Source organism: Dunckerocampus dactyliophorus, chromosome 13 (assembly GCF_027744805.1).
Source record: "Dunckerocampus dactyliophorus isolate RoL2022-P2 chromosome 13, RoL_Ddac_1.1, whole genome shotgun sequence".
Classification (NCBI taxonomy): domain Eukaryota; kingdom Metazoa; phylum Chordata; class Actinopteri; order Syngnathiformes; family Syngnathidae; genus Dunckerocampus; species Dunckerocampus dactyliophorus.
The window spans coordinates 23,875,933-23,894,327 of record NC_072831.1 but is presented as its reverse complement, the minus strand read 5'-3'; the positions used below and the strand labels follow the sequence as shown (position 1 = coordinate 23,894,327).

The 18,395-nt window shown below is 39.2% G+C and overlaps 1 protein-coding gene across 2 annotated transcripts in view; it reads left to right on the top strand.

Annotated features, from left to right (window-relative positions):
* Positions 1-15,382, top strand: part of cnksr1 (connector enhancer of kinase suppressor of Ras 1) — a 72,335-nt gene extending 56,953 nt beyond the window's left edge. The window contains exons 21-22 of one of the 2 annotated variants that reach the window (XR_008573526.1): positions 11,509-11,598; positions 12,091-15,382. Coding sequence is in view for 1 of the 2 variants with exons in the window: in XM_054797459.1 (XP_054653434.1) it covers positions 11,509-11,541 (33 nt within the window). In the remaining variant the exon portion in view is untranslated. Of the gene's footprint in view, positions 1-11,508 lie in introns of both variants that reach the window. The other variant, XM_054797459.1, reaches the window with a different exon arrangement.
* The last annotated feature ends 3,013 nt before the right edge of the window (positions 15,383-18,395 follow it).

Below are 18,395 nucleotides of genomic sequence, written 5' to 3'. Positions count from 1 at the left end.
GAAAAAATGTACACACAATATGAATTATTCTGTAATATATTCATGGAACAATCACTTGAAAATAACAACTTATATATTGATTTTAACGTATTTTTTATTTTACTCTACGGTATAAATGAGTAGTTTAAAAAATATAACAGCACATGAAATTTACATGAATTCTACAGGTTAAGCTTTGCGTGCGACGCTAAATTGAATGTTGAAAATCTTCATGAAGCGCACATAACGAGAGTACGATGTGGCACATGATCATTTCTCAGCTTGAACGCTGTGAGGTCTTTGTGTCAATCAGGCGGAACATCCTCCACCCACACACTTGGTGTACACTTACACACAAACTGATAAATAATAATAATAATAATGGTGTGTGTGCGTGTCTCTGTGCGCATTTGCGTGTCTGTGTGTGTGTGTGTGTGTGTGTGAGACACCTGTGGGAATTTGTCATCCTAACACACACACACAAAGCCAAAGGCAAGCTGACATTGACTCAAAAGGACGTATTAAAAAAAAGGAGACTCTTCCTTGTCTTTGCTTGGCACGCCTTCATTCCTGCACACTCGATGTCTTCTCTCTCTATTAATAAAAATCAATCCTGACAACTTCATTTACACAGTAAGTCTTTCATCCACAATGAATGCATTTCTAAAGGCCAGTAGCAGGAAGAGAGCGTCAAAGTATTAGCAATCGGTTTCTCCTTCGCTCAGCTTCGGAGGGCGTGAACGACTTTGGCGGGGGGTTTCTTTCTCGCCCAATTCCCTCATTAGCGCACGGAATTAGCACATGAAAAAGTTTTTGGTCTCTCTGTGTGGCTTTGAGGCCTTGATGTGGGCAATCCAAACACCAAACTGCCGCTCACTGAAACAAATGCTGGGCTTTCTAGGGATTACTGAGCGCCTTCTGTTTCGTTGTGGCATTTTTCTTTAAGCCACTTAGGGTAAGTTTGAGTTGAAGTGACTGATATATTAGATATTATATGTTGTTGTATTAAATGTTTTAAAAATTGCATGGCGGGCCCAATCACATGCCGACGTGGTCTGTATACGGCTCATGGGCCGCAGGTTCCTCGCCCCTGAACTACATAGTTTTGGGTTTTAAAAATACAATAGGTGACGTTTTGTTTATGGTGCCTGCTAGTGGCATTCGTTAGAATAGTAATATTCAATGTTTAGCTTCCAACTGAAAGAGAAAGGCTAACGTTAACAAAAGTCATGTTTTACGAAATCCTGTTTTAAAATAAACACACGCATGCAGACATGAGTAATTATTTAAGTATGTTCATAACATTTTTTTTCTGTTTTTACTCATTTTTATTATACATGTAAACTAATTATTAATTTTTACAATATTTTTTAGAATTAATTAATTATTTCCAGCCATCCATTTTCTTTACCACGTGTCCTCATTAGGGTCATGGGCAAGCTGGAGCCGATACCAGCTGACTTTTGGTGAGCTATATTTAACAATTACATTTTTTTAATGGCAATTTTTGTTTATTTTTAATCAAAAATATTTCATTATTGACATGTTTTGAAATATTTTCGAATTTTTTAAAATTTTTGAAATAATGAAAAAATCCTTTCATTTTGCGTTGTTTTGCGTTGTTAGTACAAGCACTGCAAGCAACTCCAAGTTGTAATGTTTACATTTCTTTAAGTATATTCAAATGAAACTTTTTACAATAGGTGTCCCGCCTACCAATTCAATATGTGCCCTGCGATTGGCTGGCGACCAGTCCAGCGTGTATCCCGCATCTCACCCAAAGTCAGCTGTGATAGGCTCCAGCATACCCACGACCCTAGTGAGGATTAGCGGCATAGAAGATGGATGGATGGATGCATGAATTAGTAGAATTATTTCAATTTTTATTATTATTTTCAATATTTCCTTTGCTTTATTTTGTATAGAAATAAAGTCTGTACCAGAACTGCACGTAACGCCAAGCAGTAATCCAGAGTCTGTGGTAAAGCTAGTAGCTAGCCAGCTAGTAGCTAACCGGTGTGTTCTAGCTAAGTGTCAATGCGCCAGTAAAGTAGTTCGATCGGCGTAACAATGTTAATACTGTAACAATAATAACAATGTCGCTGTAGCTTGGCTATATGCACGTCACATTATATGTAAATGGAGCATTGTTGGAGCTTTTTGGAGTATTTTTCTGAAGGCTGAATAGGTGGAATAAGTGGGTCCCATACGCACAGTACTGAGCTGTCTATTTTTTATATCTTTAGCACGCACAGAAAAGAGAAAGACCTACAGTATGTGTTCATGTCTCACATAAGGATTGTGGACGATGGGCAAAATTGGACAAAAAGTGTGGTTTTCCTTTAGGCTCAGGACACGTGACTTACATATGGTAGCTTTAATAAAATTGCAACAAGGCAACAACCAACCCTGTGTAGAATCCGGTTTATTCCTGCTCAGTGATGTGAGTGTGAATATTTGTTGCCATACATGCCCTGCGATTGAGCCAGCTCAGATAGGTTCCAGCTTCCCTAAACATTGCTTAAAACTATTGCTGTCAGTCGATAGAATTTTTTAATCAGGATTAATTGCCTTTTGTCCACAGTTAACTCACAATTAATCACAATTAATCACAGTTTTAAATCTATAATAAGTGAACCTTTGAAAGATCATTTTAAAGTTGTTAACACACCTATCAACATGTTGATTAAACATTCTGTTTTTTTTTGGAACAGCTCAACACAAAATGGACCTCAATGTATAAAAACAAACACAATGTCCAACAAGTAGACATTGGTAAGGTAAACTGTCCATCAGTCACGTATCATTCATCATCTCATGAAATAGAATTGTGACTAAGATTCTATTATCTGCAAAAACACCCGACAACTAAGTGAAATGAAAACAGGCTGTTAGAAAAATAAATCCTGACAACTTACACAAAATAGAGTGCAGTCAGTAGTTTCCAGAGCTAGGACTGCGTCCATATACTGTCGTGCAGTCAGGCTATAGCTTACACTTCACTCCCAAACACTCTCTTACACACACTTTATCACACACGTGGAAGTATGACACCGCAACTTTTATTTTGACAAACCTTTGACAAACACAGCAGTTCAAGCACAAACACTAATACATTGCTAAATAATAATAATAATAACGAGAATAAAGTCTTTACTCCCATGTCATTGAGCGCTGTGTGTGCGCGGGTCGATACTGAAATAACAATATTTTTGATACCAGTTCTTTGTGCCCTAAAATCGATTCTCAAATGAAAAATATCAATACTTCTGATACTTCAGGCATTTGAGGTCATGTTTGTCTGAAACGTTTGCCTGTTGAAACGATGACCAGCCATGTGTGAATTATGAGTTTTCATTCTTACAGAAGTTGTGAATAAGTCATTATTTATTTTCATGGTTTTATTATTTTACTTAGTTTCTTTTTTTATTGTATAAAATACCATTTTGTCCATAGGTATGAATGTGAGTGTGGATGATTGTTGGTCTGTATGTGCCCTGCGATTAGCTGCCGACACTTTTTAAAATTTACCACATTAGGTGAATTACCAGTATCGGATCAGTATCGCCGGGCCGCACGGTGGTCTAGTAGTTAGCATGTTGGCCACACAGTCACAGTACCTCGCCCGAAGTCAGCTGGGATAGGCTCCAGCATATACCTGCGACCCTAATGAGGAGAAGCGACATAGAAAATGGATGGATGGATCAGTATCGCCAATACCAGCCTGAATTTTACTCAGAAATGAAATCAGTGGTATCGCACATCACTAGTGTGCGCTCGCTCACTTCCGCCTTTGTCACATAGACACAAGGCCCCAAATAGCTGTCCTCGGCTTTGCCTGCCGGTAACTAGCAGCTTGTAACACAAATTTTAGCTTGCATTTAAAAAACGCTCGTTAGCTGGGACGGTATGCCAAGGTAGCACTGTATAAATGACAATAAAAACTACCTGCAGCGCTCCAGTAGCTTCTGTCGTCTCTACGTACTCCGTGACCACTCAACTCACAGCGACAGAAGACACAAATAACTTTGGTCTCGTCGAGAGAGCCGTCTGCCAGGGCTTTCGAAGCCAAACCTACCCTCCAAAATACCCGTTTCTTTGGCCATTTCTGCTCAATATTTTTTCCCGATTTTGGCTCCACATCAGCTGCCACACCGCTGCGTTTCCTCAAACTACGGTGGGGGCCGAGGGTCAAACAGAACACGTGCACGTTAATCGCGCGTCAAAAAAAAGTGCCGTTAACTTAACGCGTTAACTTAAAACACAGTAAAATGTTGATGGTGGCCGCAGTTTGACCCTGTAACAGATCATTTCTATCTATGAAGGCGTAGCTGTTTCCCCTCTCTCCCCACAGGAAGATGGATGGCTGTCACTAGATACTGACCATGTGTTGTTTCCTTGAAACCCACTTCTGCGGCAAGAAACAAGAGTGGTGCATAGGTTTTTTAGGTGTGTGTGTGTGTGTGTGTGTGTGTGTGCGTGCAACCGAGCATGGCGGCACACAAACTCACGTCAGCGCGAGCTTCTACGCGCCACCGCTGCTGAGAAGGGCTTCTCTCAACATCTCCGCTTCCACCTCCTGTGCTGTGCTCTCTTACTCCACTCCCTCCGCCCCCACTCTTCCTTTCGCTCTGGTGGCGACTTCCAGTCAAAGATTGTGCAATTTCACACCACATGTAAGGAAAGTAAAAGCATTTTGTTAACCGGGTGAGTCCTTCTCATTCATCCTCACACTGTTGCCGCATTACGGCCATGCGCTGCTGGCGTACAGAAGTGCTTGACATGCAGCCGTCACACGTACAGCATGCAGATACGCTTTAAAGCAGTCAGTGTACAGCTTGCATATATCGTATAGATTCACTATCCACTGAAAATGAGTCAGCACACGGCCGTTGTTGTCTAAATATCTGGCAACACAAGTCATTTGTGTTTTGTCTACAGTAAAGTCAAGCATGGTGGTGGTGTTGGGCTGCATGAGTGCTGCCAGCATTGGGGAACTGCGGTTCTTTGAAGGAAGCGTAATTTCGAACACACGCTGTGGGATTCTCGTCTTCCAAGAACTCAAACCCACCTCCGAAATGACGAGGAAGCTGAAGGTGAAGGTGATGGAGTGGCTCAGCTCCACCGGTGATGTCATCATGGAGGAGAGGAAGAGGATGTCCGGTAACATCCTGTACAGTAATGTGAATTTTAAGCCCAAGAGGATTAAGGCGGTGTTGGATAACGGTGGCGCTTACACTGGCCTAAACACTCACACCAAGTAATGGACGTGTTGACTTAGGGGTGCACTCACCTGTGTTGCCAGCTCTTTAGACAATAATGGCTGTCATTATTATCAGTGGATTGTGCATCTTTACTGCTGCAGAAGCTGCACGCCGACTATTAAAGTATATCCAAATTTTGTTTCTGTAGTATTGTCACCTGGAAACGTGTGTTAAAATGGTGACTGGAATGCGAGGGCTGTATGCACTTTTTTGAGACAATGTACATAAAGTGGAAAGAGTACAAAATTCAAACATGTCAAATGTAAAATGGAGAAAAAGTCACAATAAAAACATACAAAATTGTCTGTACTACAGTATCCCGTCACAGTTAACAAAGGTTTTATGAAGGCAGTTTGACCCAGGACCGTATTATTTGTCTTTTCATTGCCTCCTACTGGAAAAACAATTATTATTCAAGATTCAAGATTCAAGATTCAAGATTCAAGAGTTTTATTGTCATGTGCATGGTAAAACAGCAGTTATACCATGCAATGAAAATCTTATTCTGTTCATACTCCCAAGAAAAGAAAGGAAACACAAGAAAGAATAAGAACATAAGAAACATAAACACATAAACATATATACCAATAAATTAAGCAACAACAACAGAAGAGACATTAATACAAGCAAATAATACAAATAAATAAATAAATAAATAAATAAATAAAGTGCTATGAGTGTGTGCGTGTGTTGCGTGCGGCGTGTGCGAGTGCTTCGTTGAGAAGCCTGATGGCCTGTGGGTAAAAGCTGTTTGCCAGCCTTGTGGTCCTGGACTTCAAACTCCTGTAGCGTCTGCCTGACGGTAGGAGTGTGAATAATGAGTGTTGTGGATGTGTGCTGTCCTTGATGAGGTTGTGTGTTCTGCGTAGGACTCTAGATTTATAAATGTCTTGCAGTGAGGGGAGGGCTGCCCCAACAATGTTCTGTGAGGTCTTGATCACCCGCTGGAGTGCCTTCCTATCACGTGTTGTACAGTTACCGTACCAAACAGTGATGGAGGCGGTAAGGACACTTTCCATAGTGCATCTGTAGAAGCAACTCAGGATTGTGGTGGACATGCCAAATTTCCTCAGTCTTCTCAGGAAGTACAGTCTCCTTTGGGACCAGTATTATATTTATTGAATAAAATATTCTAATACGATTTTAATATTTATGACTTTATATTCAAATATTTAAAAATAAATTACATGAAATAATAAATAATAAAAATGACAATTTCAACATTTTGACCCTGGAGCTTATTATTTTGTATTTTCATTGTTTCCTATTGGAAGAATTGTTATTAAAATTATTAAATAAATGAAATTAAATGATGAAATATTTTAAATAACAATTAGCAATTCAGTAGCAATTAGGACTCCAATTTAGCATGATTGTGTTAGCCTTAGCAGAGGTCTGCGTTGTATTGGTGTTGTTATTAATTTAATTAAATAATAATTAAAACATATTATAGTGTATATATATATATATATGTGTGTGTGTGTGTGTGTTTATTTGTATTATCATATTAAATAAAAATACATTTAATTAATAAATTTATTTATATATCATGATAGCAAATACATACAAATAAAAACTCTAATAAATAATTTAAAAGAAAATTACTTATCCATTTTATTTAATTTGATTTATATTGTAGCTTACAAAGACAATTGTGCTAAACATTTTGTGACACCGTCACAGAGGCATTCATTTAAAAATAGGTTATTATTATTATTTCCAGTGCAACATACCGACTGAGTGATTGTAATATTTTGGTAATCTTGGTTTGGTCACCTGAGGTGGCAAAATACTGGAATCAGCCCAGCTACAACAACAAGACATGTCAATCAAAACTGAGCCTTATTATCTTTGTAAAGGCGGCACTTTTTTTGTTGGCTAGGGCGCTTGTTACTACTGTATGTTGTGCACGAGTACCTAATGAAGTGGCCGCTGGAATATGCATGAAACACACATGTGGTATGTGCATTCCTTTTCTTAAACGTAAGGACTAGCGCATTTAGAGTCTGTCATGTATTTAAGGTACGCTAAGTTCGAGTATCTGGCTTGATTCATAGACCGTTGATCATTCTGATCATTTTGCTTTAGCTGACTAAATTTGCGTGTCTGCATGATGGGATTGACCCCTGCAAGGTGCTGTGACCTCCACCACTTTGTTTGGTCGTGCACCAGAGAGGCTCCAAGGGTCTGCAAGGAAACCCCCGCCCTCCTCGCCTCTCCTTTCTAAAATTCCACCCTCCACAGCCAGCAGGAACCACTCCCAGAAACTCCACATTGCCCCAAAGTGAGGGACCATTTCTTCATCTCTTCTCGACTGAGTTCTCGCTGGTTGAATGACTGAATTTGAGAGGAGGAAAGAGCAACCAAATAGCATCTCTGAGGCCAGCTCTGCCACTTCAAAGTATATACGTGCCTTAAACATTTACATATTAGCTTAAACTAGACGTGAGGTCACGGCTCGCCTCGGGCAGGGGAAAGCTGCTCTGGAGAAAATGGTGCGTGCGTTGCTCAACGTGCTTCTTTGAGCTCAGGCCTGAGGGCAAATGTTGACGAAGCACCTGCAGTAAGAAGAGGCTTCCTGTCATTGGAGGGACACGCTCTAAATCTTTTGAAACATGCGTAAAATGCAGTGCACAAATACACCGCTTTTGAGGAAAATACTCTCCTAAGGAATGCATGACACGGCACATGCAGCGTTAGACATACTGTAGTACAATGTGTCCGGAATGTGTGCTTAACATGCAAGTTATGCAAAATAAAAAGTCAGTGTAAGTAAGTCTGGAAGGTAAGAAGACAGCATGAAAGAGTTACACTCTAACAAACACAGCAAAAGAAATGAAATGTTAGAATAATTGAAAAATATAGAATACACGTAAAAAAATGTTTGTAAATTTGTGTTAACAGTAAGTAACATGTGCAAAATAGATATTAAAATCATCCATCCATTCACCCGTCTGTCCGTTTCCTTTACCGCTTGTCCTCATTAGGTCACAGGTGAGGGGAAGTGGTAAGCTTTTGGCTTCTTCCCCACTCAGTTTAGAATAAGTCAATTGGAGAGGCTAACTCGTTAGCTCGGTAGCTTGCTATGCTAGCGGTGGCAGCTTCTTATGTCTCTGCAGTGATCCCGTAGCCTACGCAATGCGGTGTAAGCAAAGAATAATATGTGTAAAGGTGACTATAGGGGTGTTATTTCATGTCTACAGGGCTCTAATAATGGCTAAAAATCGTATTTAGAAAGTGATAAACAAGTTTTCTATGCTCTAGCAATAAAAATACTCCACTTATCGCGGCCGTGTCTGGAACCAATTAGCAGCGATAAACACGGGACTACAGTATACTTTTAAATATTATTTTTATCAGTAGCATGCTGGTAACCAACTATGGTTCCTTGCTCTATAGAGCTTTGCCGCTTTCCTGAAATGAAAATATGCTCGACCCATAAAATAAACACCAAAAAGTAGCTTGGCTGTTAAACATCCTCTAAGGCCTAATAATGTATTTTTTTAATTGAATATTGTGCGCGGGGAGGTTTCGGCAGTGTCAAGTGCAAGGACAATCAGAGAAATGACTTGAATCATTTGCAAGGACACACTTTCTTTGGAAGGTTTTTTACCTCATAAAAGCCGAGCTGCGTGTACGTGTATTATTCCTGGCATTCCTCTGCTTTCAATCTTTCATTTCAATGTCACTGATGTTTGTGCTTGGAATGCATCAAACGGTGCCGCTCAGATAACAACAAGCGAGGGATGACACACACACACAGGCAGTCGAATCACGTCAACAAAGAAATACTTTCTGTTTTGCATGCTAACAATAGCGGACAAAGAGATACAAACAAGAGATTATACACTCCGCCACCCACATTTCCACTCAATCTGCCAACATCCAGTCAGTAATTTCATAAAAAAAGGTTTATTGACAGATTGGGAAAAAATAGCAGGGAACTGTAACTGCGAGAAATAGCGTGACAACACGGTGGTGGTTGCCAGAAATGTCATAAATATGCAGATGCTTTGTGGGTGCTAAGGAAGCCGCCTGCAGTCCCACCCAAACAGAGTGCGAGCGCTGCTCGGCTTCATCTCCATATCAGGTTTCATTCGACTCGGCCCTGCAGGCCGCTGTTAAACGCAAGCTCAAACAGTTAAACTACTCTTATCTCCGGCTAGCTAATGGCTTTATACAGAAATATGTGCATAATTACACCCTGACCACCACGACGGGTTGTCTTTCCCAGTGTTTGCATTCGTTATATAGCCACTCATTTACATGCTATGCTAACGCTAAAGGTTTGAGTCCAATAGCTTAGTTTGAAGGAACAAGCGTGAATATTTTTGGTCTGAGACAATGAATTTCTCAATTAAAATAACAGCAACAACGAAGCTGCAGCCAGAAGTTCAAGTTGGACACAGTAAGAAATAGTTAAAAACTATAAATTGACAGTAGGAGGCATGCTTATTACATCCCGGCTTATTTTTGGGAAATATGTTGGCCGTGTCCAGCGCGTAGAGGAAGTAGGGTATCAGGCAGGTTGCAAGTGTGTCGTACTTATGGAGCAAGTGATTCGTGACACCCACGTGCTTGCCGCTCGCCGTGTCCGGACAAGGCGCATTAGCGTTGGATACGCTACGTGAGCAGCCGCCCAGCGTCCACGGAGGTCGGCTGGAGGAGTCGCCCCCGCCGCGGGAGGAGCCATTGCCGTGGCCGGGCAATGTACACAATGTGCTTCTGAGCTTAAACTTGCAAGCTGTTCATGCGTGCACGCCAAAAGTCATTTGTAAATTAAATTCAATTAAATTATTGTAAAAATGTATTTTAAATATAATTTTTTTATATTATTGTAAAAATATTTGTTTATATATTAAAAGTTGTACTTATTGAAATATATTTATATTAAGTAAAAAATAATAATAATTACAGCATACAGCATACATATAAAAATACAATAATATAAATATGATTTTACAATAATGTAAAAGTAAAATAATCAAAAACAAAGCTTAAAAAAGTAAAGACAGAATTAATGTTAATAACAAAATTACAATATACAGTATATACACAAATATTTTTGAAAATAATATTAAAATAAGTGTCCTTTTGACATGCATTATTATTTCAAGGCTTTCACGGGCCACATAAAATGATATGGCGGGCCGAATCCGGCCCCCGGGCCTTGAGTTTGACACCTGTGCCCTAGATTAATCCATCATTGCACTCTGCTCACGGTTGTTTACATGGAAATATAGCTGCATTTTATGTGTTTTATTCTATTTATTTATGTATGTTACATGTAACCGGATATGACGTTTACGTCTGCGCTACGTGCGTTGCGTAAGTTTTTACGTAGCTGCATTTTATGTGTTTTATTATTTATTTATGTATGTTACATGTAACCGGATATGACGTTTACGTCTGCGCTACGTGCATTGCGTACGTTTTTACGTAGCTCAGTCTTGGTGGATATCATAAGACGATTGAAACATCCCCATGCTAACAAAGTATTTGAACAAAAGTTACTTATAAAATAACCTCCCAACATATTACATTTATGAATTATGGCTATTGACCATTTATGTTCACACATTTAAAAAATAATAACTGCCACAGCATGTGACGTTGCAGAAGGGCTGTCGTAAAAAATTCACTAAAGGAGGAAGTGACGAAGTCCTTTGCCCATGCGCGGAACCGATTGCGTTCCGGGTACGTATTGCGCAGTGACAAGCGCTCATCCGAGAAAAATCCGCCACCTAGACGACTGGAGTGTAACATTATTCACCTTGCTATTAGCCGCCAAGCTAGCAATTAGGATTGTTTTAGCTTTAGCAGAGGTCTGCGCTCTATTGTTGCCTTTATTAATAATCATAATACATATGATGTATTTGATATTATGGCAAATTATATTTATTTGTGTGTAAAAATTATTTTTATGTCGGCCATGTTTTTGGAGTGTGCTTTGACCGGGACTCCATTTTTATGTAGTCTGCCATCATGCAGGCACAGTGGCACTCATGTTGCTGAAAAATAGGCCACTTGTAATGTAATATAGCGCCTCAGTGGGCCTGTTTTCTTTTCCTTTAATTTTTATTAGCAGCTAGGCTAATTAGTTAAGCTACTAGGCTAGTAGCTAGTAACTAGTCGATGCGCTACTGCTTGCCCCTTTATGTCATGATTCACTTTATTAGTCCACATATGCTAAGTGAGTGTCAGCTCTGCAAGGTTTGCTTTTTAGGCAGACGGAGGATAATGTTTTCGATAAAATTTCTTTCAGGTCAAACTACATGCAGGTAATGTGGGTCCATAGCTGATACAGTGCGACTCAAGTTCTTCACAACAGAGAGGGGCACTCTCACAAGGCAAGGTAAGTACTGTAGTAGTTACTTAGAAGTACAATAAGGTAGCATATGAGAGGAGACCGAGGGCAGCAAGAAAACAAAACACTGCAGCAAAATAGTAGCTGCTTTTTTTCGCAGAAATGTGTCAATAGATTTCTGTTGCTACCATGCAGTGGGTATTAAGGGGCTAAAAAGGGACATGTATGTTTCCAAAATTGGAAACCTTTAGGGTAGAAAAGCAGAAATCACAGCAAAGTAGGGTGTCAAATGTAAGTATGATTAAGGAGGAGGATGAGGGCAGCAGTGAGAAGACGTTTCTGGGAAAATGACACTCAACCAGGCATGTGCTCAGCTTCCATCTCTCAGTGAAGCAGGAACTGTGTCTTTATGATAAACATCTCCACTTCTTTAACCCCAACAACCTCGCCACTGCCTGACTGACACCTCCTCCTCCTCCGCCTCCGCCTCCTCCTTCCTCATCCACCTTTCCTGTCTCCATCCCTCTTCCTTTATGGAAGAGCGCCGGGATTCCCGTGGGATAGTGGAGGAGGACAGCTTTCCAGGACTGTTGCTTCATCAACTCAAATAAAAACCAGGGAACATGTTCAGACCACCGCACTCTCGTCTCGCCGCTGAAACCTTCCACAGGCATCTGAACATTCTTTTTTTTTTCCACGATGTTCTCATTTGCCATCAATCACTGTTTCATCAATCAATATTTGCCAGTGCAGCCCTTCATCATGTGTAGCGACATATTTGGCAACAAAAGTTCTGCATAGTTTTTGCAGTCAATTGTATATTCTAATGGCGTTCATGCTGAAATTAAGAAAAAAGATTTTTGTTGCAAAAAAAAAGTTAACGTGAACGAAACAGTTTTACGGGAATAAAGTTGTAACCGTCCCAGAAAATATACCTAATGAAAATATTTTTGCGTAGGAGTGACAATGAAAATCTCGCCCAAAAATTGTCCCACGTTATGATGATAAAGTCAGATTTTTACCAGAACAAAACAATTTTACGAGCATAACATTGTAATCTTCACCAAAAAAGTTTTTTTTTCTTAAAAAAAAAAAAAAACGTTACGTGAATAGTGTTGTTTACCAGAAATAACCTATGCTACAAGAGTATTGTTTAAAATCAACATGTATTTTTGACGATTACAAAACAGCTTGACAAGAATAATGGAATTTTACCATAAAAGTTGTAATATTAAAGAAGTAAGGTCATATTTTTGTATGGGAAAACAACAATAAAGTTGCATTTTTCTACAGGAAAAAAACAGAATGTTACAAGAGTAGTCGTTTCTCAGAAGAAAGCAATGCTACCAGAGTAACATTGTAGTATTATCAAAAAAGTTCTAATGTTATATACATATACATATAAAGTATGTCATGTTAAACAACCTTAGTGGATGGTAACTGATGTTTGACTGTATTTAATTAATCATCAAGCAGGCACACAATTTCTTAACAAAAAGGCTATCTGATTGATTTTTACAGTACATTTGTGTCTTTTGCACTCTTTGTCATTAGTTTTTGCACAGTATACGGGAATATGAGATGAAGTTGAATACGTTTGGATTCCAGTTGTTCAAGAAATAACTCGCCAAGGTGGTGTCCGTGTGGGTTTTGCTGCCACATCGCCGTCTTGGTAAACAATCACGTCTTCAATCAAGGTAAAAGTGACGTTAAATGTTCATTTTTCCCTTTCATTCCAAACGTATATGCATTTCAAAGTGTTTTCTGCGTGTAAAGCTATAATCGTGCAACTATAAAAATATGTTTGTGTTAATATTTTTGGCTTTCTGGAACAAATTAACTGGGTTTTCATTATTTTTTAGAGAAAATATTGATTGGTTAGAGTACCTTTCAGAAAGAGCCGTACCTTCCCGAACAGATTAATGACGCTAACCAAGGTTCCACTGAACAGGCACTATAAAAATTGTTATTTTTTTAAATTGCAAAATAAAATAATAACGTGTTATCATGAAAGTCGTAATGTTATGTCATTAAGTTAATTTAGCTTAAAGTTATTAGTATTATGAAAAAAAGTTGTTATGTAACGATTTATACAATAAAAACCTGTTAGGTTAGATTACGACAAAAAGCTAAATGTTTCATATTTTTTTAAGTTTTCATTGTGGCCCTAGTCAGCCTTTGCTTTTATGTTAGTGTTCATTTATACAACTTTTCACCTCCTGATTTAAGGAAGATAAAAAAAAAAAACACCTCACACATCCACCTGTGATACTTCCCCATAACCTCCTTGCGTCTTCCACTCCCTCCCTTTTGCTTTCTCCGTCTCGTGCCCAGTTTCAGTCTACAAGTCCCAACTTGTCGGAGAATTAGGCGAACCGTGCACTCCTTTACTCCACAATCCTTCTGAGCAATCACAACGTGCCCTGCTCAAAGGCTGCAGCAGGGCGTGTTGGCTTTGCAGACCACAGAACAGGAAGATTGACATCTTGCCGCACCGCCGCTGCAACCTCCACACTCCTTTTATGGGCCTCATTCTAATAAACGGTCCTTTCAACCTGGGGTTCTCAAATGCTGTCAACCCAGCACCCACCTTTTCCAATGGTCATTAAGTTGCAACCCACTTTTGTTGAAGTTTGTAATTATGTTGTTTGTTACTGTAAATCTTTTGAAACAATCCACAAATTCTATGTATTATAAAAAGTCAATTTTAGATTCATTTTGTAAGGCATTTCATTAAAGAAATTAGGAGGAACATGAGAACTGCATGCATACAAATAATCCATGCATTCAAATTAAATATCAGAATTGCTGTAAATAAGACGACAAAATCAAATATTCCACTTTTAACTGTGCAATGCGTATATATTAAGGAGGAAGATGAAAAATGCCTATATTGACTAGAATTTTAATTCAAAATTTAAAAAAACAAGTCAGGCAACATACAGTGGTGTGAAAAAATGTTTGCCCCCTTCCTGATTTCTTATTTTTTTGCATGTTTGTCACACTGAAATATTTCAGATCATGAAACAAATTTGAATATTAGTCAATGACAACACAACTGAACACAAAATCCAGTTTTTAAATTAAACTTTTTATTATGAAGGGAGAAAAAAAAATCCAAACCTACATGGCCCTGTGTGAAAAAGTGATTTCCTCCCTGTGAAAACATAACTTAACTGAGATTCATTGAGCTCTATCAGTTTGGAAAAGGCTATAAAGCCATTTCTAAAGCTTTGGGACTCCAGCGAACCACAGTGAAAGCCATTATCCACAAATAGCAAAAACATGGAACAGTGGTGAATCTTCCCAGGAGTGGAAGGCCAACCAAAATGACTCCAAGAGCACAGCGATGACTCACCCAAGAGGTCCCAAAAGACTATGTAAAATATATAACATACTCTGTGGTCTGACGAGACAAAAGTTGAACTTTTTGGAAGGTGTGTGTCTCATCACATCTGGTCTAAAAGTAATGCCGCATTTCAGAAAAAGAACATCATACCAACAGTAAAATATGGTGGTGGTAGTGTGGTGGTCTGAGGATGTTTTGCTGCTTCAGGACCTGGAAGACTTGCTGTGATAAATCCTGAAGGAGAATGTCCAGCCACCTGTTTGCATAGGGTTGTCCGATAATATCGGCCACCGATAATTATCGGCCCGATATTGGCATAAAAATGTGATAACAGCCAACATCTGTATAGTTTTTTTCCCCCAAATTGAAAGCCAATATGGTGGGGTTTTTTTTTTCGAGCTCCAACATTGCTGAATCCTGTAGTTAAGAGGAAAAAGTAACTCTTTATTTAGCAAGCAGAATAACAACGGAGCTCACAATGAACTAACCAGCTCCATAGAAATCTCGGGGGGGGGGGGGGGTTACCATTGCACGTCTCATTCTTACTCACGGTTTCTTTAAAGAAAGAGCTAAAAAAAAAACACATCACACAGCAACGCAACAGGCAGATAACAACAGACAAGACACTACCAACGAATAATGCTGAATAATCAACAACCATGTGAGCTCTAAACATGTAACTTTGCAGCCATTTACAACAACAGCACAGCAAAGCACGCTGGGGAACAGGAAGTGCTGTTGTCAAAAACCACATACGTAGACGGCGCATCAAGCGCTGAGACTTACGTTAACGTCGCTGCCATGTTGGATGTGGCAAGGCTGCGTTGTAAATGAATACAAATAAATGTACTTACTTTCACAAAGTGCCTTTCTAGAAAGAAATTAAAGTTAATGCCTTTCGTTTGTACATGCACTAATATACTTGGGAAACAGTTGGGCACCAAAAACAATGTATTTGATCTTCTCAGATGGCTAAGATAAGAACTTCATTGATCCAACAGGGTAGTAATTCACATTACAACAGTTTTAATGATGAGTTTTAATGCAATAAAATAAGAATATAAAATAACAACATGAAAGTCATCAATCAAAATAATAATCAGCAAATTCATGTATTTTAAACGAAACCCCTTTAACTAAAAAATAAATTCAATCTTTCCAAAAATAACATAAATCAAGGCACAAGAAACACAAATGTATTCTTATATAAAATATGTAATACATGAATTATCTACTCAGAGATGGGTGGAGTAGCCAACAAAACAACTGTACTTGTTTAAGGGTACAGTTACTTTACAACAATTTTACTCAAGAAAAAGATATGTGAGGTTACACATATCGGTATCGGTTGATACCGGAAATTGTGAGTTGGACAATATCGGCAGATTTTTGTCGGAAAAAAAGCCAATATTGGACATCCCTAGTTCTGCAGCAGGACAATGATCCAAAACACACCAGCAAGTCCACCTCGGAATGGCTGAAGAAAAACTAAAATGAAGACTTTGGAGTGGCCTAGTCAAAGTCCTGACCTGAATCCTATTGAGATGCTGTGGCATGACCTTAAAAAGGCGCTTCATGCTGGAAAACCCTCCAATGTGGCTGAATTACAACAATTCTGCAAAGATGAGTGGGCCAAAATTCCTCCACAGCGCTGGAAGAGACTCATTGCAAGTTATCACAAACTCTTGATTGCAGTTGTTGCTGCTAAGGGGGGCCCAACTGGTTATTAGGTTTAGGGGGCAATCACTCTTTCACACAGGGCCATGTAGGTTTGGGGGGTTTTCTCCCTTAATAATAACAAGTTTCATTTAAAAACTGCATTTTGTGTTCAGTTGGCTAATAATTAAATTTTTTTTATAATCTGAAACACTGAAGTGTGACAAACAAAAAAAAGCAAAAAAATAAGAAATGAGGAAGGGGGCAAACACTTTTTCACACCACTGTATTACATTTTTGCAATTGAATTTTTTGTAGCTTTCTGCAACCAACCTAGATTGAATCCGCGACCCACCTTTCGGCGCCGACCCACCAGTGGCGAATCACTAGTTTAAACTTATGGTATAGTATATTTCCCACTAGGATCTTGACCTTGCCAAACCTTGGAGAAATTGAATATAATCTCCCCTGCCTTTTAAGCCCCCTCGATACCTCACAGCACACCCCCTGGAGGACCTAACCCACTATTTGAGAAGCACAGTTTTAAAGGATTTAAGGCATATTATATAGAGTAGGGTTTAAGAAACTACTGACGTTTTAAATTGGGTTCCTCCTCTGGGACCTAAACGTATTAAACTTCATCTTATATTGCCGTACCCTGTGCAAAAACTAAGAATAAAGAGTGCAAAAGGCATAAATGTAGTATAAAAATGTATCAAATATCGTGTGCCTGCTTGATGATTAATTAAATAGAATTAAATCTGACCCATTTTGGATCCCGACCCACAGTTTGAGAAACCTTAGCATGGGTGAGGAAGAAAAGCATGTGAGTATGATCCCATTTGTTTGCTTTGACTTCAGGGGGTAATCTCTGCGAGTCATATCCATCAGACATGCACCTGCTTTTGTCTTGAAGGAGCATTCACCTGTCAGTAGGAGGCAAGGGAAGGAAGGAAGGGAAGGTGAGGAGGAAGGAGAGGAAGGGAGGCCAGGGAGAGACAGCCAGTCATGCCTTGGAGCCAAATGCCGCTTGTCACCCGGTTTTAAAAAAGAAAATGCAAATCGTGCCAGAAGTGTGAACGGATGAGTGGAGCAGATGTGAGAGAGGGAGCGGATCAGGAGGGCGGAGGAGGAGGAGGAGGACAGGGAGTTGTCTCCTGCAACAAGTCTAACCTGAATCCAAAGCTAACAAGATGCCCTGATTGCAGGGTGCTGAAAATATGAAGGCATAGAAAACAGAAGAGGGGGGGAAAAAGAAAATTAAACACAGTCTTTTGTCCCACTCTTTTCTCCTAACACTGCTCAGGTTTCAGCACTTAGTATTTTCTTTTTTGTCTTGACACAAACAGACACAAACGTTAACTGAGAGAAATGTTGCAGAAAGAATTCAACAAAGCCACGTCAGCTCGGAATACACACAGGCGCATAGCAGCATTTTAAAGCAGGGGAAGTATGAAAACATGCTATATGTTTTATAATAAATCATCTACAGTGGATCCATGCACATGCATGAACCTGTACATTTGTGGATTTTTGATTAAAAAAAAAGTTTATATTTTTTATTTATTCTCCAAAAATAGGCTGTTTTTTTCCCTCAAAAAACACATCTCATTCACCATAAGTTGGTAATAATTTATAAATACGTGATAATACAGGTGAAATGTTCAGCATACACAGACCACTGCGGCCACAATTTTTACATGTTTATGTCTTAATGCTCAGTGGTGGACTTACCATTAGGCAAACACAGGCAATTGCCTAGGGCCCCAAGATTTCCAGGGGCCCCAAAACATCTGATCTGATTATTGATTTTTTTTCCTTCAATCTAAAGTACTTCTTA